General features: G+C 38.8%; 1 protein-coding gene across 2 annotated transcripts in view; it reads right to left on the reverse strand.

Annotated features, from left to right (window-relative positions):
* Positions 1 to 23,172, reverse strand: part of AP3S2 (adaptor related protein complex 3 subunit sigma 2) — a 58,240-nt gene extending 35,068 nt beyond the window's left edge. The window contains exons 1-3 of one of the 2 annotated variants that reach the window (XM_059056642.2): positions 22,965 to 23,172; positions 19,373 to 19,464; positions 18,856 to 18,967 (exon numbers count right to left, since the gene is read on the reverse strand). In XM_059056642.2, the coding sequence (XP_058912625.2) occupies positions 18,856 to 18,967; positions 19,373 to 19,464; positions 22,965 to 23,144 (384 nt within the window). In that variant the 5' untranslated portion in view covers positions 23,145 to 23,172. Of the gene's footprint in view, positions 1 to 18,855; positions 18,968 to 19,372; positions 19,465 to 22,710 lie in introns of both variants that reach the window. The other variant, XM_067029910.1, reaches the window with a different exon arrangement.
* Positions 23,173 to 23,767: the final 595 nt, after the last annotated feature.

Below are 23,767 nucleotides of genomic sequence, written 5' to 3' on the forward strand. Positions count from 1 at the left end.
TTCTCCTCCTGGCTTGCAGACAGCTGCCTTCTCCCTGTGTCCTTGAATGGCCTCTCCTTGGTTTGTGCATGTGGAAAGAAAGAGATCTCTGGTGTCTCTTCCTCTTCATAATTATAAGAACACCAGCTGCATGAGATCAGAACCCCACCCTTAGGCCTAGTTTAACTTACTTTCTTAAAGGCCCCATCTCCAAATACAGTCACATTGGGGGTTAAAGGCTTCAACATACAAATCTGGGGGGGACACAATTTAATCCGTAACAATTGGGTTCCCAGTAGGCTAGTGATCCAGAATAAGATGGAATAGCTCCAGAAAAGACATCCCCAGATAGAGATCAAAAGGAACACTCAGATGTATCTGTTTCTCCTAAAGCTTTCTCAAAACATCATTATTCAAGATCATAATCAAGGTCAAGAGAAAGGAAACAAAAGTCAGATAATGTAGGAAGAAACTGCAGGAGCCAGAACATAATAAGCAAACAGCATGCTAATGCATGAAGGGACTGAAATGAAGGTGCTACAGACTCAGATGGCAAAATAATATGACATGAATCTAAAACTAAATTAAGAAAACAAATCTGGGGAATAAAATGACAAAGAACATTCTTCTCACAAAGGAAAAGAGCAACTACTGAAAATGGTGAGAACAGACACAAATGCAAAGAATGAAAGTCATCAAGAGGCAAAAGTCATTCAAGATCTAAGTCTCATAAAAGGCATCACCTTAGTAGAAGCAAGGAATGGAAAAGGTCTTGATCCTACAAGGTTGGAAAGGGCAGACAAATTACAAGAAAAGGAAATGGTGGAAAAAGATAAACAAGAAGAAACAGCTGAAGCTACTGGAGATTCTGTTCTCAATGTTGCTGCCCTGTTGCCATCAAGAACACAAGTAACTCCTCAAGTAGCTACAGAGGCTCAAAGGGCAGCCCCACAAGCTAAACCTTTGGCAGAGATCAGAATAGCCATATTTAGCTATTACAACACAGCAGCTGTAACTCCAATAAAATTCGCTGAACAGAAATAAAAAGGAAAACACTGGATATAGTTTAGCTGATGAAGAAAGTTACAAGACTCTGAAGCAACAGGAAGTAGTATGTGGAAATCTAGATGCTCAGTATGAAAAGATCATAAACTCATACACAAAGACGAGTAGGATTGGGTCTCACATCTTCAATGCGAGGAATGGATACAGGTTGAAAAAGATCACACATTTAAAGTATGAGAGGGACTTCCCTGGCGGTCCAGTGGTTAAGACTCCGTGCTTCCACTGTAGGGGGCATGGGTTTGATCCCTGGTCAGGGAACTAAGATCCCGCATGCTACAAGGCACGGCCAAAAAAAAAAAGTATGAGACTTCCAGAGTTCTTGTTCTGAAGTCAGGTCCTTGCACACCAAACACATAGCATTCTAATTTGCATGAATGTCATGCTGACATTCATGATTTTTCAAATCATATTTGAAAAATATGATTTTTACCACAAAAAAGAAATGATAATTTTGCGACATGATAGGAGACGTTAGCTTTATATGGTGGCAATCATTTTGCAATATATATCAAGTCAATACACTATACATCTTAACTTTACACAATGTTATGTGTTATACATCAATTATACCTAGATAAAGCTGGGGGAAAAAAGAAAAACATCATTTTTTATAACTATTAAATCAATGATACTGGTGTTAGTGTTGTAATCAGGTTAAATCTACTTCTATCAAACTTGATAGGAGGGGACTTCCCTGGTGGTGCAGTGGTTAAGAATCCACCTGCCAATGCAGGGGACATGGGTTCGATCCCTGGTCCGGGAAGATCCCACATGCCATGGTGCAACTAAGCCCTTGCACTACAGCTACTGAGCCTGCGCTCTAGCACCTGCAAGCCACAACTACTGAGCCTGCGCACCACAACTACTGAAGCCCGCACGCCTTAGAGCCCACATGCCACAACTACCAAGCCCGCGTTTCAACTACTGAATCCTGCACACCTAGAGCCAGTGCTCCACTACAAGAAGCACATGCACTGCAACAAAGAGTAGCCCCTGCTCACTACAACTAGAGAAAGCCCACGTGCAGCAACGAAGACCCAGCACAGCCAAAAATAAATAAAATTTTAAAAAACAAACTTGATAGGACAATATTTTTTAGCTCATGAATTCTACTTTTCAAATATATAAAAGCTGCAGATGGGATAAAATCTCACAGACAGATTTTTTTGTGTCCACTGTCTTGTGTACTTTTGTTAACTTTTTACAGTTATTTTCATCTCTTGAAACATGAAAGAAATAAAATGTTATGTAGATTTCTTTAGACAATCTGGCCAATGTGCTACATAATCAAGCACAAATAAGCTGGGTGGTGATAATAATAAAAATGGTTCTCTCAAAAGAAAAAAAAAAGCAATGGCAATACTGGAGAATATTTTTATATACCTTCAAGCTACAAGAAGAAAGACAAGCAAACCTAACTACATAAAGTTAAAAGACAAATGGACTAGGAGAAAATATCTGAAATAAATATAACAGAAAAGGATTAGTATCCATAAAGTTAAGAAAAAAACAAACGCTTACAAATGAATAAAATAAATGAGCCAGACTTCCCTGGTGGCGCAGTGGTTGAGAATCCGCCTGCCGATGCAGAGGACACGGGTTCGTGCCCCGGTCTGGGAAGATGCCACATGCCGTGGAGTGGCTGGGCCCGTGAGCCATGGCCGCTGAGCCTGCTCGTCCCGAGCCTGTGCTCCGCAATGGGAGAGGCCACAACAATGAGAGGCCCGCCTAGCACCAAAAAAAAAAAAAAAAAAAAAAAAAAAAAAAAAAAAAAAAAAAAAAAAAAAAGAATCCGCCTGCCAATGCAGGGGATACTGGTTTGAGCCCTGGTCCGGGAAGATCCCACATGCCATGGGACAACTAAGCCCATGCACTACAACTGAAGATCCCACATGCCGCGGAGCAACTAAGCCCATGTGCCACAACTACTGAGCCTGCAAGTCACAATTACTGAGCCCACGTGCCTACAGCCCATGCTCCACAGCAAGAGAAGCCACCACAATGAGAAGCCCGCACACCACAACAAAGAGTAGCCCCTGCTCGCAGCAACTAGAGAAAGGCCGCGCGCAGCAACAAAGACCCAATGCAGCCAAAAAATTAAAAATTAAATAAATAGATTTTAAAAAACAAAAACAAATGAGCCATTAGAAAAGTGGACAAATGCTATGGTCAGACATTTTCAAATACAAAATGACTGGTAAACAGTAAAAGATATGTGGCCTCACTAGTATTCAAGAAAGCTAGGGAAAACAACAAATTTCTATTTTTTCACCCATAAGATGGCAAACATTTGAAAATATCCCTAATATTTAAAGCTGGTAAGGTTATGGGGAAATAGGACTTTGGGGAGAGGCAATCAGGCACTATCTAACAATTTAAAAAGCACACATTTTTAATTAAAGCAGCAATTCCAATTTTAGGAATCTATGCTAAAGAAACTAACACACACGCATACAGATGCATGTGCAAGGATATCATTGCACAATAATTTGCAACAGGAAGAAACTGGGAGAAACCTGAATGCCCAAAGGTAGGGTACTGAATAAAAGATTATAAATAAAAGACTATGATACATTAATATTGTGGAAAATCATGCATCACTAAAAAGCATATATGAAGTGGAAAAAGCTCCAAGACTTCTAAGTGATTAAAAAAGCAAGTTGCAGAGCTATGTTTGTAGTGAGATTACTTTTTACTTAAAAGTTAAATAATGTATGTGACAGGTGTGTATGTGTACATGCATTAAAAGACTTAACAGTGGCTACCTCTCGAAAGGAGAGTGGTATATGAGAGGGGAATGAATGCTAAGAGGGAGGACATCTCCAGTTTACTTAATAAATTTACTGTTATACTCTGTAATGACCTATATGGGAAAAGAATCTAAAGAGTAGATAATATGTATATGTATAACTGATTCACTTTGCCGTACAGCAGAAACTAACACAACATTGTAAATCAACTATACTCCAATAAAAATTAATAATAATAAAAAAGGAATGGAATACTGATACATGCCACAACAATGGATGGATACTGAAACTATTATGCTAAAGAAGCCAGTCTTCTGTGGTCCTTCTGTGGTCCAGAAGGACCACATATTATACAAATTTATTTTTATGAAATGTCCATAATAGGCAAAACTATAGATACAGGAAGTAAATTAATGGTTGCCTAGGGCTGGAGTTAGGAGGCAGTTGGAGGGAAATGGGAAGTGATTATAATGAGTAAGAGGTTTCTTTTTGGGGTGATGAAAATGTTCTAAAATTGGTTGTGATGATGGCTATACAACTCTGTGAATATACTAAAATCCACTCAATTACACACTTCAAATGGATAAATTGTATGGTATGTGAATTATATCCCAATAAAACTGTTTAAAAAAAAAAACCTTACTTTTTTAAATAAAAAGAATATATTCAGGTACTACCTGTATAATTTTAAAAACCCAAAACAATGTACTTGAAATTCCAAAAAGGGGCCTACATTTATATAGAAATTTAAGTTTAAACTAGAAGTAGCAAAACAATGGGAGACTGAATAATTTGAAGAAACTGGAACATGATACAGAGAAAAAGAAACTCAGTTCCATATCTCAGAATATACTGAAATAAATCTTGTGTGTTAAAAAGATTTAAATAATCTTTGTGCTAAAAACTTATTAAAGCATTTTTTAATTGAAAACAAATGATTTGGAATTTTGTCCCAATTGGAAGATAAACTTATGACTAGTGAAGAAGTAGAGGAGATAAACATAAAAGTGGATAGTTTCAACTATGCTGAAGTGCAAATAATGAACAGTGTAAAGTAAGAATTAGAGGGACGGTTGTATAATGATAAAGAAATATTTGTGAATATAATGATGAATAAAAGCTTAATATCCTAAAACTCCAGAATAAATCATGGGATATTAGGACCTTTTCTGAAAAACAAAACAAAACTGTAATGTAAGATTTGAAAGAAGGAATGAATAAATGCAAGGAAATGCTACTTTAAATTCACTTCTAATTAAAATCCAACAGGGACTTTTGGGACCTTTACAAATTATTCAAAAATGTATAAGGATGAATAAATGGTTATAACTATTGGCGAATATTCTGAAAAAGAACCGCACCCAAGGGGAATAACTGGTCTTACTAGGGATGTGAACCTATATTAACAACAAGTAAAACAGTGCAAAATTAACGCAGAAAGAGAAACATAACTCAGGGGAACAAAGTGAAGAGTAAACACTAAATAGCGGGTGATTACTGTGCACTAGGCACACACTGGTGTACTCTGGGGATACCTCAGTCAGCAAGTCACATTCTTGTCTGGATTATGTTCTGGGTGCGAGAAGAATGAGGCAGATAAACAAGATCTTTTCCATTGTCACACGTGCTCTGAAGGAAGTAAATAGGATGATGTGATGGGGGTTATTTCAAACAGAGTCAAGAAAGTCTCTCTGAGAATTAACATTTGAGCTGAGTCACGAATGAAGAAGCCAGTCTTTTGAAGAGCTGAAGAGTGAAAAACCTGGGAAAAAGCACTCCAGTGGACAGAACAGGTGCAAAGGCCCTGAAGCAAAAATGTACTTGGACCTGAGGAGCAGAAAGACGGCTGGAATGGCTACAGTGAAGGTGACAGTGTATATGGTAAGATCGCACAGAGAGAGACAAAGGAGCCAGACCATGTCGGGCCTTGCAGGTTGTGATAGAGAGTTTGGATTTTACTCTTAACTTAACATATTATACATTAAGGTTTCTTCAACAAGGGGAGGTATAAATGGATTATTTACATTTAATAGAATCGTTTAGAAAAAAGTTAGTTTTAAAATAAACAAAAATATACAAAGAATTATTTTTTCATTGACTATAAGACAAATCATTATTTTTGTATTAACAGGGAAAAAAATGCTGTCAGTTGTTAACTGTAAGATGTCATCTACTGTAATATATATCCAGTTAGTTATTAAAGTGTGAAAAAATATGTATCTTACAATAGATGAAATATAATATTATAAACCAGGAACTAGACTTAACTGGACAAATGTTTCAATTATATTACAAAAGGTTTACATGAAAAAGAACATTGTAAATTCACACATGGGAAAAGTTGGCATGATTAATAAAAATAAAAATTCAGACATTAGTGAGGTACCACTCACCTCCAAGTAGAAATTAAAAATGACGTATTTCAATGATGGAGTTAGGAACAAACATAAACTCATATAGTTCTGGAAGCATTATAAATTAATATAACCTTCCCAAATATCTATCTAGCAACATGCATTATAATTAGAAATATTAATCCCTTGACCCAGGGATTTCATTGGGGTGTGAAGAGGCACAACAGTTTGCATTAAGACTTACAGTAGTTCTATTTGGGTTAATTTAAAAAAAGGAAAATGAAAACAATCAAACTAATAAAAAAAAAGGAAAATGGAAACAAGTCAAACCATCTAGTATCTGTTCTACTGCTCTGCTGCCTGGATCAGCTGAGAATACTCATTTTACCAATCCCCCATTGAAATGTTCTGCTTTGATTTACTCTCGAAATACAGAGGTTATGAAAGGTGAGAAGCAGAAAATGCACAGTGGTCCACTCTTCCTGTCCATGTTCCTCCAAGACAGCCAAAGGCTAATGCCCCAACTACGGTGAGCTCTAAGCTTCCCTGGAATCACTCACATGACCTTGCCCTCAAACTTCCTCAGAAAGGCCTCTGGTAAACCCTCAGCGACGCTGAAGCCAGATGGTGACGTGTTCAGCTTATCTTCTTGCAGGAGCTTTCATCTAGTAGTAGCAAATTATCCTTTCCTTGCACAACTACTTACACTCAGTTTTTCCAAACTAACAAAATATCATTTAGGGAATATACATCACATGATAAAACTATAAAGAGAAGCAAAGCAATGATCAGCTTAAAAGTCTGAAGAAAGGGACTTCCCTGGTAGTCCAATGGGAAAGAATCCACCTTGCAATGCAGGGGATGCAGGTTCGATCCCTGGTTGGGGAACTAAGATCCCACATGCCATGGGGCAACCAAACCCACGCGCCACAACTACTGAGCTCGAGTGCCTCAACGAGAGAACCGACATGCTGCAAAAACTAGAGCCCATGAGCTCTGGAGCCCACACGCCACAACTAGAGAGAGAAAACCCACACACCACAAATAGAGAGAAGCCCGTGAGCCGCAATGAAGACCCAACACAGCCAAAAAAAAAAAAAAAAAAAAAAGAAGAAGAAAAGGAAAATAAATATTTAAAAAAGAGTCTGAAGAAGGATGCAATGAACAAGGGGGATGGAATTGAGGAGGGACATACAGGGGCTTTGAGGTACTAGCAATGTACTATTTCTTAATCTGGGTGAGAGTTTCATTTTATTGGCATTCCTCAAACTGTATAGGCATGTCTTCCGTAGTTTTTGTATATACGTTTCACAATAAAAATTATTTAAAAAACAGCAATAATCGGGCTTCCCTGGTGGCGCAGTGGTTGAGAATCCGCCTGCCGATTCAGGGGACGCGGGTTCGTGCCCCGGTCCGGGAGGATCCCACGTGCCGCGGAGCGGCTGGGCCCGTGAGCCATGGCCGCTGCGCCTGCGCGTCCGGAGCCTGTGCTCCGCAACGGGAGAGGCCACAGCAGTGAGGGGCCCGCGTACCACAAAAAAAAAAAAAAAAAAAAAAAAAAAAAAAAAACAGCAATAATCTTATTGGGATTCTGATTGGGTTTTCAGTAATTTATAAGCTGGAAGTACAGTTGACACTTGAATAACACAGGCTTGAACAGTGCGGGTCCACTTACACTCAGATTTTTTTCAATAGTAAACACTATAGTACTATACAATCCCCAGTTGGTTGAATCTGAAGATGCAGAACCACGGACATGAAGGAACCCTGTACACGGAAGAACTGTGTATACAGAGGAACTGGGTATACAGGAGGGCCTACTGTAAATTATATAGGGATTTTTGACAGCATGGTGGGTCAGCACCTCTAACCCCTGTGTTGTTCAAGGGTCAACTGTACTAACAGTTTTAAAAGTTTTTTCCACAGGCAAAGGGTATGTTTTATTCATTCATTTTGCTCCTTTATAATATTTTCAGTAGAATTTTAAATTTTCTTCATATAGGTCTTATACATCTTTTACATTTATTCTTGGGTGTCTTAAGGAACATTTTCCTACTTTGAATGGGCCCCTTTTAAATATTACATTTTCTAACTTATTATTGCTAAGGGAAAGCTATTAGTTTTTATACATTAAACTTGTATCCAGTCCCTTACTGAACTATATTGCTAATTCTAATTGTTTTCCAGTTGATTGTTTTGGATTTTCTAGGTAGATAATAATTTCATCTGCAACCATTATATACGCTGAAGCCTAGTGAAGCCAATCACTCATTACTGCCCTTCTTCCCTCAGAACAAACATACTTCTGCATTTCTTGGCCATTCACTTTTCCTCATAAACTTTCTCTTTACCAAGTTCTATACGATCTCCTGGATTGGGACTTCCCTGGCAGTCCAGTGGTTGAGACTCCATGCTTCCACCGGAGGGGACACGGGTTGGATCCCTGGTTGGGGAACTAAGATCCCGCATGCTGTGTGGCATGGCCAAAAAAAAATTAAAAAAATAAAAGATCTTCTGGATTTATACTTGGTTCCCCATTTAATCTATTGATTACTACTGTCATCTTTGCTCAACTCTTCCCAATAAGGGGCTTATAGCTCCACTGATTTCAAGTATTCCTTTATGTTTTTCCTTTAAAATTTTACAATTTTAGGGATTTCACTGGTGGTCCAGTGGCTAAGACTCCATGATCCCAATGCAGGGGGCCTGGGTTCGATCCCTGATCAGGAAACTAGATCCCATATGCAGCAACTAAAGATCCCATGTGCTGCAACTAAGACCCAACGCAGCCAAATAAATAAATAAACAAAGATTTTAGAGTTTTATTGGAATCAAGTATTCCATACTAAGTTAATTTCCAAACACTAAATATCCTTTGTCACTACTGTAAGTGAAATTTCTTTAATTATGAATTTCCTAGCTGTTTTCACAAAAAATAGGAAATTCAATTTTGACGAATTGATCTCCATATTTTGCCATGTTGCTCGTATCATTCATTACTTGCTACAATCTCCCCCCATATTTTTTAAAGGTTTACTAGGTACATAATCAGGCTCTCTTACAGTAATAACTTACCTCTCTCCTCCTTTACTATGTTACTTGTTCATTTCTTTTTTAATCACTCATTACAAACGTTTGCTCAAATTAGAGTAAACAGTAAGAGACATCTTGTTTTCATAAATGTCTGTAGATTTCTCCCCTGAGATAACACTGGCTCTGGCTCTTGGTTTTTTGTTTTGTTTTTTTTTTTTGCGGTACACGGGCCTCTCACTGTTGTGGCCTCTCCCGCTGCGGAGCACATGCTCCGGACGTGCAGGCTCAGCAGCCATGGCTCATGGGCCCAGCCGCTCCGCGGCACATGGGATCCTCCCGGACCGGGGCACGAACCCATGTCCCCTGCCTCGGCAGGCGGACTCTCAACCACTGCACCACCAGGGAAGCCCTGGCTCTTAGTTTTAAAACTAAAATTGGCTGTTTCTGGGTGACTGGGAGAGAAGAGAAGAAAGATGTTTTTCACTGTATACTCTTGGTATGCCTTTTGAATTTTGAACCACATAAGTGTATTATTTCTTCAACAATAAATAGTTTATACTGAATAAAGAAAACATGCACTAAATAATCAAGTAAAAATGCTTCCTATTCCAATTTAAGAGTATTTCAGCAATATAATTTGGGTAATCATTTCTCTCAGCATCTACTGATGAAATTATATTAGTTATGTTTTTCTTACTGTTGTAACAGAGACTCTAAGAATATGTCATTGTTAAACTGACTCGTATCCTTGGAATAAAGACTATTTGGACATAATAAATAATTCTTCTAGTATGCAGTATTCCTGAGAAAGAATTTTAGAGCTAGAAAGAACACCTAGTATACTTATAAATCAAAATAAACACACACACACACACACACACACACACACACACACACACACACACACAGAGCCAAAACATAAAACAAAAACTCTAATGCCAACAAGACTTAAATGATTTAAGACCATGCTGCTTGCTAACAGGAGAGTCCAAAACAAGAGCCAGGTCTCATGACTCCCTGGTTCAACTGATTATTGGCTAAGATTTTATTTAATAATTCTGTCCAATAAAAATATGCAATATCTGGGACTTCCCTGGTGGTGCAGTGGTTAAGAATCCACCTGCCAATGCAGGGTACAGAGGTTCAATCCCTGGTCCAGGAAGATCCCACATGCTGCAGAGTAACTAACCCTATGCACCACAACTACTGAGCCTGTGCTCCAGAGCCTGCAAGCCACAACTACTGAGCCCACGCACCGCAACTACCAAAGCCCGCGCACCTAGAGCCTGTGCTCCTCAGCAAGAGAAACCACCACAATGAGAAGCCTGTGCATGGCAACAAAGAGTAGCTCCTGCTCTCCGCAGCTAGAGAAAGCCTGCACACAGCAACGAAGACCCAATGCAGCAAAAAAGAAAATAAATACATTTTTTAAAAAAATGCAGTATCTGACTAACATTTTCTTTTTGAGAAGCTTTTGGATCATAACCAATTTACTCCATAAAATACACTTAAGCGGTATGTTTTTTTTTTTTTTTTTTTTTGTGGTACGCGGGCCTCTCACTGTTGTGGCCTCTCCCATCGCAGAGCACAGGCTCCGGACGCGCAGGCTCAGCGGCCACGGCTCACGGGCCCAGCCGCTCCGCGGCGTGTGGGATCTTCCCGGACCAGGGCACGAACCCGTGTCCCCTGCATTGGCAGGCGGACTCTCAACCACTGCGCCACCAGGGAAGCCCAAGCGGTATGATTTTTTAGTGTGAGTTTAAAAAATAACTTATATAATAGAGGTCTTACTGTACTAAAATCTACTGAGTCTATTAGGGAGTCAGTTTTTCATTTTACCTTTCTTATTTCATCCTGATATTGGATTCAGTGTCTTTGGATATTTATTTTTTGAGGTCAGCTATTTCAAATATATTGGCATTATAACTATGTATAGCATCCGTTAAAACATTTTAATGTTTTCTATTTCTGACTTTTATCCTCTTTATATTAGGATAACTATTTACTGATTTTATTGTCTTTTCAATGATGAAAACTCTTAGTTCCTATTATTTTTACCTTTTCTTTATCTATCTTCCCAAATCCAATGCATGCTAAGTATTTAATAAATGTCCACGACATTATAAAGTTACACTTTTTTGTCTTGTTAATATGCATTTCTCTTTTGTCTTGAAGTGCATCTCCTCTAATAACTGCATCTCAATTTTAAAACTATATTATCACTATATATTTTACCTTTATTTTCTAATACACTTATTACATGCAAATTCCTATAGCATTCTACAGTGTACAATAAAATAAAATACACTGTCACAATTGAATTCTACAACCTAGTATTTCAGGTTTTTTTAGTTGAAATACAGTTGACATACAATATTATGTTAGTTTCAGATATACTACATAGTGATTTGACATTTGCATACATTATGATACAATCACCGTGGTAAGTCTAGCAACCATCTCTTTCCAAACAAAGTTATTAAAATATTATTGACCAAATTCCTTAAGCCCTATATTATACCTTTGTGGCTTATTTATTTTATAACTAGAGGTTTGTACCTCTTAATCCCCTTCACCTATTTTGCCCTCCACCTCCATCCCCCTTCCCTCTGGCAACCACCCATTTGTTCTCTGTACCTGTAAGTCTGTTCCATTTTTACAACCTAGTATTTCTATATCCGATGGTGGATCCATGACTCAAACCCAGGTTTTCTGATTCTAGATCTTGAGCTCTTTCTGTTAGGCCACATTGATTCTCAACGTCCAATCGAACTCAGGTGTTAAGAAAGCATTTAAAGGGACTTCCCTGGTGGTGCAGTGGTTAAGAATCCGCCTGCCAATGCAGGGGACATGGGTTCGATCCCTGGTCTGGGAAGATCCCACATGCCGCAGAGCAACTAAGTCCATCCACCACAACTACTGAGCCTGCACACTAGAACCCACACGCCACAACTACTGAGCCCACGTGCCACAACTACTGAGCCTGCGTGCTGCAAATACTAAAGCCCGCGCACTGCAACTACTGAAGCCTGCATGCCTAGAGCCAGTGCTTTGCAACAAGAGAAGCCACTGCAATGAGAAGCCCACTCATAAGAGTAGCCCCCACTCGCCACAACTAGAGAAAGCCCACACGCAGCAACAAAGACCCAATGCAGCCAAAAAAAAAAAAAAATTTTAAATTATCTTAGGGATGAATCTTTTTTGGATGTTTCTAGTATTTATTTATACTTTTATACATAAGTGAATATGCTATATGAAATTTTAAAACTAATCATTTTAAGTCATTTTCTGAATGTGAATGGGTGTAAATAAATAAATAAAACTTAAGAGAGGGGAGACAGCAGAAGCAAGAATTACAATCCTGTAGCATGCAGGACGAAAACCACATGCAGAGAAAGACAGACAAAATGAAAAAGCAGAGGACTATGTACTAGATGAAGGAAAAAAATAAAACCCCAGAAAAACAATAAATGAAGTGGAGATAGGTAACCTTCCAGAAAAAGAATTCAGAATAATGACAGTGAAGATGATCCAGGACCTCAGAAAAAGAATGGAGGCAAAGATGGAGAAGAAGCAAGAAATATTTAACAAAGATCTAGAAGAATTAAAGAATAAACACCTAGAAGAGCTGAAGAACAAACAGAGATGAACAATACAATAACTGAAATGAAAAATACACTAGAAAGAATCAATAGCAGAATAACTGTGACAGAAAAATGGATAAGTGACCTGGAAGACAGAATGGTGGAAATCACTGCTATGGAACAGAATAAAGAAAAAAAAAATGAAAGGAAATGAAGACAGCCTAAGAGACCTCCGGGACAACACTAAATGCACCAACATTCACATTATAGGGGTCCCAGAAGGAGAAGAGAGACAGGACCTGAGAAAATATTTGAAGATATTACATTTGAAAACTTCCCTAACATGGGAAAGGAAATAGCTACCCAACTCCAGGAAGCACAGAGAGTCCCAGGCAGGATAAACCCAAGGAGAAACACGCCAAGACACATAGTAATCAAACTGATAAAAATTAAAGACAAAGAAAAATTATTAAAAGCAACAAGGGAAAAACAACAAATAACATACAAGGGAACTCCCATAAGGTTAACAGCTGATTTCTCAGAAGAAACTCTACAAGCCAGAAGGGAGTGGCATGATATATTTAAAGCAACAAAAGGGAAGAACCTACAACCAAGATTACTCTACCCGGCAAGGATCTCATTCAGATTTGACAGAGAAATCAAAAGCTTTATAGACAAGCAAAAACTAAGAGAATTCAGCACCACCAAACCAGCTCTGTAACAAATGCTAAAGGAACTTCTCGTGGGAAACACAAGAGAACAAAAGGAGCTATAAAAACAAATGCAAAAAAATTAAGAAAATGGTAATAGGAACATACATATCAATAACTACCTTAAATGTGAATGGATTAAATACTTCAACCAAAAGACACAGGCTTACTGAGTGGATACAAAAACAAGACCCATATATATGCTGTCTACAAGAGACCCACTTCAGACCTAGGGACACATACAGACTGAAAGTGAGGGGATGGAAAAAGATTTCCCATACAAATGGAAATCAAAAGAAAACTGGAGTAACAATGCTCATATCAGATAAAATAGACTTTAAAATAAAGAATGTTACAAGAGACTAGGAAGGACACTACATAATGATCAAGGGATCAATCCAAGAAGAAGATATAACAATTATAAATATATATGCACCCAACAAAGGAGCACTGCAATACACAGGCAAATGCTAACAGCTATAAAAGAGGAAATCGACAGTAACACAACAATAGTGGGGGACTTTAACACCTCACTTACACCAATGGACAGATCATCCAGACAGAAAATTAATACGGAAGCACAAGCTTTAAATGATACAACAGACCAGACAGATTTAATTGATATTCACAGGACATTCCATCCGAAAACAGCAGATTACATTTTCTTTTCAAGTGCACACGGAACATTCTCCAGGATAGATAATATCTTGGGACACAAATCAAGGCACGGTAAATTTAAGAAAACTGAAATCATATCAAGCATCTTTTCTAACCACAACGCTGTGAGATTAGAAATAAATTACAGGGAAAAAAATGTAAAAAACACGTGAAGGCTAAACAATATGTTACTAAATAACCAAGAGATCACTGAAGAAATAAAAGAAAACAAACAAAAGTCCAGGACCAGATGGCTTAACAGCTGAATTCTATCAAACATTTAGAGAAGAGCTAACACCCATCCTTCTCAAACTCTTCCAAAAAATTGCAGAGGAAGGAACACTCCCAAACTCATTCTACGAGGCCACCATCACCCTGATACCAAAACCAGACAAAGATGTCACAAAGAAAGAAAATTACAGGCCAATATCACTGATGAATATAGATGCAAAAATCCTCGACAAAATACTAGCAAACAGAATCCAACAGCACATTAAAAGGATCACACACCATGATCGAGTGGGATTTATCCCAGGGATGCAAGGATTCCTCAATATACACAAATCAATCAATGTGATACACCAAATTAACAAATTGAAGAATAAAAACCATATGATCATCTCAATAGATGCAGAAAAAGCTTTGACAAAATTCAACACCCATTTATGATAAAAACTCTCCAGAAAGTGGGCATAGAGGGAACCTACCTCAACATTATAAAGGCCATATATGACAAACCCACAGCAAACATCATTCTCAATGGTGAAAAACTGAAAGCATTTTCTCTAAGATCAGGAACAAGACAAGGATGTCCACTCTCGCCACTATTATTCAACACAGTTTTCAAAGTCCTAGCCACGGCAATCAGAGAAGAAAAAGGAATACAAATTGGAAAAGAAGAAGTAAAACTGTCACTGTTTGCAAATGACATGATACTATAAATAGAGAATCCTAAAGATGCCACCAGAAAACTACTAGAGCTAATCAATGAATTTGGTAAAGTTGCAGGATACAAAATTAATGCACAAAAATCTCTTGCATTCCTATACACTAACTAACAATGAAAGATCAGTAAGATATTAAGGAAACAATCCCATTCACCATTGCAACAAAAAGAATAAAATACCTAGGAATAAACCTACCTAAGGAGGTAAACGAACTGTACTCAGAAAACTGTAAGACACTGATTGAAAGAAATCAAAGATGACACAAACAGATGGAGAGATATACCATGTTCTTGGATTGGAAGAATCAATACTCTGAAAATAAGTATACTACACAAAGCAATCTACAGATTCAATGCAATCCCTACCAAACTACCTATGGCATTTTTTACAGAACCAGAACAAAAAAATCTTAAAATCTGTATGGAGACACAAAAGACCCTGAATAGCCAAATCAATCTTGAGGGAAAAAAACGGAACTGGAGAAATAAGACTCCCTGACTTCAGACTATATTACAAAGCTACAGTAATCAAGACAATATGGTACTGGCACAAAAACAGAAATATACATCAATGGACCAGGACAGAAAGCCCAGAAATAAACCCACACCTATGGTCAACTAATCTATGACAAAGTAGGCAAGGATATACAATGGAAAAAAACAGTCTCTTCAATAAGTGGTTCTGGGAAAACTGGACAGCTACATGTAAAAGAATGAAATTAGAACACTCCCCAACACCATACACAAAAATAAACTCAAAATGGATTAAAGAACTAAATGTAAGACTGAACATTATAAAACTCTTAGAGGACAACATAGGAAGAACACTCTTTGACATAAATCACAGCAAGATCTTTTTTTGACCCATCTCCTAGAGTAATGGAAATAAAAACAAAAATAAACAAATGGGACCTAATGAAACTTAAAAGCTTTTGCACAGCAAAGGAAACTATAAGCAAGATGAAAGGACAACCCTCAGAATGGGAGAAAACATTTGCAAATGAATCAATGGACAAAGGATTAATCTCCAAAATATATAAACAGCTCATACAGCTCAATGTTTGTTTAAAAAACAAACAACCCAACCAGAAAATGGGCCAAAGACCTAAACAGACATTTCTCCAAAGAAGACATACAGAGGGCCAAGAGGCACATGAAAAGCTGCTCAGCATCACTAACTATTAGGGAAATGCAAATCAAAACTACAATGAGGTATCACCTCACACTGGTTAGAATGGGCATCATCAAAAATCTACAAACAATGAGACTGCCCTGGTGGCGCAGTGGTTAAGAGTCCGCCTGCCAGTGCAGGGGACACGGGTTCAAGCCCTGGTCCGGGAAGATCCCATGTGCCGCAGAGCAGCTAGGTCTGTGAGCCACAACTGCTGAGCGTGCACTCTGGAGCATGTGAGCCACAACTACAGAGCCCGCATGCCACAACTACTGAAGCCCTCGCGCCTACAGCCCATGCTCCACAGCAAGAGAAGCCACTGCTCTGAGAAGCCCGCGCACCGCAACCAAGTCCCCACTTGCCACAACTAGAGAAAGCCCATGCACAGCAACGAAGACCCAACACAGACAAAAATAAATAAATTAATTTATTTTTAAAAAGAAAGAAAGAAAATCTACAAACAAATGCTGGAGAGGGTGTGGAGAAAAGGGAACCCTCTTGCACTGCTGGTGGGAATGTAAACTGATACAGCCACTATGGAGAACAGAATGGAGGCTCCTTAAAAAACTAAAAACAGAATTACCATGTGAGTCAACAATCCCACTGTTGGGCATGTACCCAGAGAAAACCATAATTCAAAAAGACACATGCACCCCAATGTTCACTGCAGCACTACTTTCAATAGCCAGGTCATGGAAGCAACCTAAATGCCCATCGACAGATGAATGGATAAAGATGTGGTACATATATACAATGGAATGTTACTCAGTCATAAAAAGGAACATAGTTCAGTCACTTGTAGAGATGTGGATGGACCCAGAGACTGTCATACAGAGTGAAGTAAGTCAGAAAGAGAAAAACAAATATCGTATATTAACGCATATATGTGGAATCTAGAAAAATGGTATAGATGAACCAGTTTGCAAGGCAGAAACAGAGACACAGATGTAGAGAACAAACGTATGGACACTAAGGAGGGAAAGAGGGTGGGATGAATTGGGAGATTGGGATTGACATACATACGCTAATGTGTACAAAATAGATAACTAATAAGAACCTGCTGTATAAAAATAAATAAATAAAATTTAAAAGAAAATAATAAAATAAAATTTAAAAGTTGCTATGTCCAAGAATATAACTTTTTGGAAGAGTGTAGTATATCTGAAATAAAAATACACATTTAAAATTTCCATTTATTTGTCCCAAGGTATATTAAATTTAGCTTCTTTAATTTTATCTTAACAAAATAAAATATAGTTGTAAGCATGTAAAGTTTATAATCTATAGCTGGATTTTTCTATAATTGTTGTTATTAGGTTTTAATGCATGCTCCTTTTGAGTGCTTTCAACTTAAGTGACTTGTTCAAGTCACTTAAAGCCTATCTAGAATATCATGTACAAAATGATGGAATTGTACTAAATTAATAGTTCCCAGTATAGGGTCCCTACGTATCTCAGTTTCCATGAAGGTAATGAAAAGAAATCTGTAAGCCATTTCTAATTTTCAAAAAACCTAAAAAAACATGTTTACCTATGTCAAGATTGCTCAGACTAAATAAAACATCAAGTTTCTTTGCTTTAGGCTAGAATTACAAGTGAAAATACAAAGTATGCATTTTTTAATGTCATTTAGTTTGATACTTGAAAAAAATCTTAAAACATGATGTGACACTGTAATTTATAATGAGAAATATTTGGTATTCATCCTTGTATCTGGCACAGGGCTCCTAAAAACCTTGGAACTTCCTAAGTGATAAGGGTGCCTTTTGTTCTGTTAATAAGGTGACTTTTGGAAAGCACCCAGGAATGGGGACTGGTTGCCAGAGGAACCAACCATGTGATTGTGGGAACTTTCAGTCCTACTTCCTGACCTCTGGGGAGGGGAGAGGGGCTGCAAACTCAAATCAGTCACCAATGGCCAATGATTTAATCAATCATGCCTATGTAAAGAGGCCTCCTTAAAACCCAAAAGGGACAGGGTTCGGAGAGTTTCCAAGCTAGTAAACATGTGGATATTCGAGGATAGTGGTGTGCCTGAAGAGGGCATAGAAGCTCCACGCCCTTTCCCCATCTTCCATCTGGCTGTTCCTAAGTTATACCCTTTTAAATTAAGCTGGTAAACTAGAAAGTAAAATGTTTCTCTACAAAGTTCTGAGAGCCACTCTAGCAAATAAACTGAACCTGAGGAGGAAATCATGGGAATCTTCAAGCTGTCAGCAGCACGAGGTGACAGACAACCTGGACTTGAGATTGGTATCTATCTCCAGGTAGACAGTGTCAGAATTGAGCAAATTTGTGGGACACCTGGTTACTGTCCATGGAGAACTGAGTTAATTGCTTGGGGTGGGGGTGAGTACACACATTGGAACTGGTGTCAGCCTCGTATAAGAAAACCGAGGGAGTGAGAGGGCTGGAGAAGAAGAATCCAAAAGCTCTAAGAGTTTTTAAGGGTTGCTAAGGAGCTTTCTCATAGCACCATCTGGTGGACATCTAGCAACTTTCACCAAGTATCAAAAAAGAGACTGACAAAAGGATCTACAGATGGTTACTCAAAAATCCCATGCAAACTCTCTGAAGTGGCTGCCATCATCACCTGCTACACATACCTGGATGAGGTCCAAGATCCCAAGTTCACTCTCTGATGAATCCACACAAAATACAAAATAGAGGGTAGCATAATGCCGATAAATCAGTTTGTAGTCAGAGCCACCAATCAAACTGTGGAAGATGGGAAACATTTAAATGTCTATATCTTAACTGAATATATCAAAGAGAAACTCTGTGCCAAGGGAGGAGAAGGGGCCCAACAGAAAGGGGGAGGACAGGCCAAACAACAGGCCATTTCTACCAGGTGAACGGCAACCAAATTTGGCAGAGGTACCTAAAGCCATTTTACCTCCCCTTTTCTTCTGCCTATCCTCCCAGGCACCAAACTTCTAAATATCTGAAGCACAACCATTTAGCAGCTTCCAAAACAGAACTGGGTCTCTCCCTGAGCAGATTTAGCTCAGCTCAGCTCAAGTTGCATCAGGTACTCACCTGACACTTGAGTACTGCCTGAAAAAGCAATAACAATGAAGGCCACCCAAAAGTGGATGTATGGGGAGAAAACTGATCATTTACCTTCCACCCTCCAAGAAGTTACAGATGTTGTCATCCCGCTTGAGAACTAGATGGAAGGTCTCTCGAATAATCTGCTGTTGAATTTCTTCTGGCTATGGAATAAAAGAAATAAAGTGAATCAGTGGGAAAGTCTGAAAAACTACATCCCATCAGTGAGAATGGACAGGAAGGCAAGGGCTTCCAAACTAGGAATGATCTGAACATTTGGTACCAGTTTACAGAAAAGATAGAAATGATGAGTAGAGAAAAAGTAAAAGGGGAATCTATGGAAAAACTGACAACAAGGCTCTGTTACAGGAATTAAAACAGGGTATATTTACCTAGATATCTAGTCCCTAACCATTACCATCCTGATAGGTAAGCTGATATTTCTTTACTGTGAATAACCAAGGAAAGGAGAACTGACAAACTCTCATACAAGGTCAAAGAATAACTAGAAGGCCTGGTTCTGAAATATTTTGTCTTACTCTAGTAAACATCTATGCCAGGGCAAATAACAAACGTTAATAGGTCTAACACTTTAAGGAAGTCAAGATGTAATCATATAAGTGCTTTAAAGATCTGCATTTGCCATCTTTTGTATTGGTAATAGACATTACACATAAGATGCTGTGTTACCAACAAAGTACTACAGAGAAAGGCAGAAAATGTTCTATTTACAGATTAGGATCTTGAACAATTGCAGAGCTATAAACACCTTTTTTCACTTACTACACTCCAGAAAGCTCAACTGTGATGGAATCTCCTGATAACTCACATTTGATTTCTATTTATACAAATGAAGTTCATAGTAAGTATGGTTTTAAAAAAAGGATAGTGGGAGGGAGAAATCAGTCATTAAGACAGAAGTAGGGATTCCCTGGAGGTCCAGTGGTTAAGACTTGGCGCTTTCAATGCAGGGGATTCAGATTCCATCCCTGATCGGGGAACTAAGATCCTACATGCTGCATGGCCAAAATAAAGAAAGACAAAAGTAATTAAAAGCTCTAGACCAGTGCCCAATGTATAATGGGATTTCCCTGGCTGTCCAGTGGTTAGGACTCTGTGCTTTCACTGCCAAGGGCAGTTTCAATCCCTGGTTGGGGAACTAAGATTCTGCAAGCTGCGTGGCAGGGCCAAAAAAAATCTCAATGTGTAATGAATCACCCGGGAATGTTGTTGAAATGCAGATTTTAATTTAGTAAGTCTGGGCTAATTCCTGAGACTGCATTTCTAACAAGTTTCCAGGTGATAACAATGCTGCTGGTCTGAGGACAACATTTTGAGTAGCAAAGCTTAAGAAAACCTTCAGATTGGACTTCCCTTAAGAGTCAGAACATAGATTCAAGTAACATTAACCCCTTTCTTTCTACAGCATTGAACTTAGACTTGAAATGGTTAGTTACTTAAACAAAACAGGAAAAAACAGGGAAAATGTCATTGTGGAGAAATTACTTTTAATAACTTTGACTTACACTGGTATACAGTGGCTCTCTGTATTTACCAAATGGATAAATGAAAACTTGCTAATAACTGGTCACTGTAAGTTTGAGTAAATCAATCACTATTTCCTGGTTTCCATATAAAGAATTCAGAAAGCTCACAGACGCCAGGATGCTGTAAAAAATTAACTCTGTGTACCCAGAAATACAAAACATGCTAAGAATCAGCACTTTTTTAAACTGACAAAAACATCTTGCAAAGCCTTTTATCTGATTCTACAGGGAAGTGGTGATAGTCAGTGGGTAAGCACTATGAAATGGTGAGGCTACCTAATTTCTAATTCAACAAAAGAGCAAACTACCAATTGCTTACATCTCTCAATCATTTTAATAATCCCTCATATCTTTTAGTACTCTGCAGTTTTCAAGGTAACTTTCACTTAGGAGCTAATTTAGGTCTTATAAAAATCCTATGCTCTCCGAAGAAGACAAATGGTCAATAAAAACATGAAAAGATGCTCAACATTATTAGACATTAGAAAAATTTTTGAAACCGCAAGAATCCACTTTACACCTACTAAAATGTCTTTAATCAAAAAGATAATAGAAAATGTTGATAGGGAGGTGGAAAAATTGGAATTCTTATATATTGTTGATGGGAATGTAAAATGGTGCAGCCACTTTGGAAAGCAGTTTGGCAGTTCCTCCGAATGATCACCATAAAGTTACTATGTGACTCAGCAATTCTACTCCTAGATATATACACCCAAGAGAAATGAAAATACATGCTCACACAAAAGCTTGTACATCAGTGTTCACAGCAGCATTATTCACAAGAGCCACAGGTGGAAATATCAACTGATGAATGGACAATCAAAATGTGGTGCATCCACACAATGGAATATAAGTTGGCAATAAAAAGGAATAAAGAACAGATATACACTACAGCATAGATAAACCCTGAAAACATTCACTAATAGAAGCCAGTCATAAAAGACCACATATTATATGATTCCATTTTATATGAAATGTCCAGAATAAGCAAATTTAGAGAGAAAGTAGATTAGTGGTTGCCTAGGGCTGGGGGAGTTGAGGGGGAAACACAGAATGATTGCTAGTGGGTACCTTTTTGGGATAATGAAAATGTTCTAAAATTGTGGTGATGGTTGCATAACTTTGTAAAGTAATAAAAACCATTCTACTGTATATTTTTAAAAGGTGAACTATATGGTATGTAACATATCTCAATTACACTTTAAAAAACCTGAGAGAAAAATTCACACACACACAAATGCAAATACAAATTGAACAGTGTTATTGAATGTTAATATAAAATCGATATAATAAAATGTAACCTAGCTAAAAAATTCTATGAAAAAGGTAAAAAATTTTTTTTTCATTTCTACTTGATAAAAGAGGAAATGAAGTCTGAAAGAGGTTTTTCTTAACTTGACACAAGGGTAAAATAAGGTGTTGCTGAGGCCTGAACATAAATTTTCTGACACTTCCCCCTCTACGGTTTCACAATTACGTATTTAACATTTTGAAACCTAGCCACGAAGAAATAAAACGTCGGGGGGCAGAAGACAAATAATGATGTTTATTTTTTCCAGAGTAACGTCTTTGGAAAATTCAAATTCACATTATCACGTATAATTTCTCAACATTTCCCACTTTCAAACTGACTTTCTTCAACCCTACGTAGTGAAAGGTATCTAGTTCCTGGGCAGTCCCAGCCTACACTGAAGCAAAATAATTCCAAGAAAGCACTTTTCCAAATCCGTTAGCTAAAGCAAAATCATTAAAAAGCTGCATATTTCTTCCTCCTCGTGAAACTGCGTTTAACAACCAACAAGATTAATTTGATTTCAATCATTCAAGTTGTCCATGAGGCACACCCCCTCCACACACACACACCATTTATAGTGCCGAGACTCTGCGAGAAGTGTCACAAAAATGCCGGGGTCCAGGAAGGGGTGGGAAAGAGCGGGGGTAGCGGGGCGTGGGACACAAGGCCTGACACGGGCCCCGAGCCGGGGAAGGTCACATATACGGTGCAGGAGCCCTAGGAGGTCAGCGGGCGATGCCCGCATGCGCCGTACGGGACAAAGAGAGAGAGAAAGGGGGCGCAGATGCCCTGTAAGGATGTGACGAAGCTCGGCCGCACTCACGAAACGCTGGTAGAAGCGGACTAGCCGCGGCTTCCCGTGGTTATTGAAAACCAGAATCGCCTGAATCATCTTTGCCCGCCACGCTCCTTTCACCATCGGCAGCTTCCAGAGAGCATCTCCTTCCGTCACAACACGGACGCTTCCGGTTGGTGCGCTGCTGAGAGTGGCTCCCGGAAACATGTCCCGGCGCCCAAGGGCCCGACCACTAAGAGTCCAGTTTCCCGGCACGCCTTGGAGAAGGCTTCAGGACGGGCGGCGGGTTGCGGGGGGAAGGCTGGTGCGGACACCGAGGCTGGGGCCGCAGAATCCCGGGCCTGGCGCAAAGCCGAGCACACCGGAAAAGCGGATCAAGAAGCAGAAACCCCAGCAGCAGCCGCGCTCCCACGTGAAGCGCAGCGGGATTCTCCCCTTATCGTCGTCTGCCTTAAACACATGCAGTCTTACCTTCCCCTTAACACTGCAGACGTTGCGCGGTGTGGAGATGCAGGCTAATTTAGCCATTCCCCTGTTGGGGAAAGTTAGGTTCATTTTTATTTTTTAGTATTACAAACAATGCTATAGTGAATTATATATGTGCCTCCTCGTGCAAAAGGGGTCTCTCTCCAAGGTAGATAGCGAATGGTGGAATTAAGGGATCTTTAATGCAATTCCTTTTAAAAGGTACCGGCGACCCCAAATTAGTAAAGTTTTCGTATTTTCTTTTAATGGCTTAGTGCGGGTGAGGTGGACCACGTCCTTATATCACAAAGCAGCAAACTGGAATCACCTACCCAAAGGACAGTTGACAATATTTATCAAAAGCC

This window comes from Kogia breviceps, chromosome 3, assembly GCF_026419965.1.
Source record: "Kogia breviceps isolate mKogBre1 chromosome 3, mKogBre1 haplotype 1, whole genome shotgun sequence".
Taxonomy (NCBI): domain Eukaryota; kingdom Metazoa; phylum Chordata; class Mammalia; order Artiodactyla; family Physeteridae; genus Kogia; species Kogia breviceps.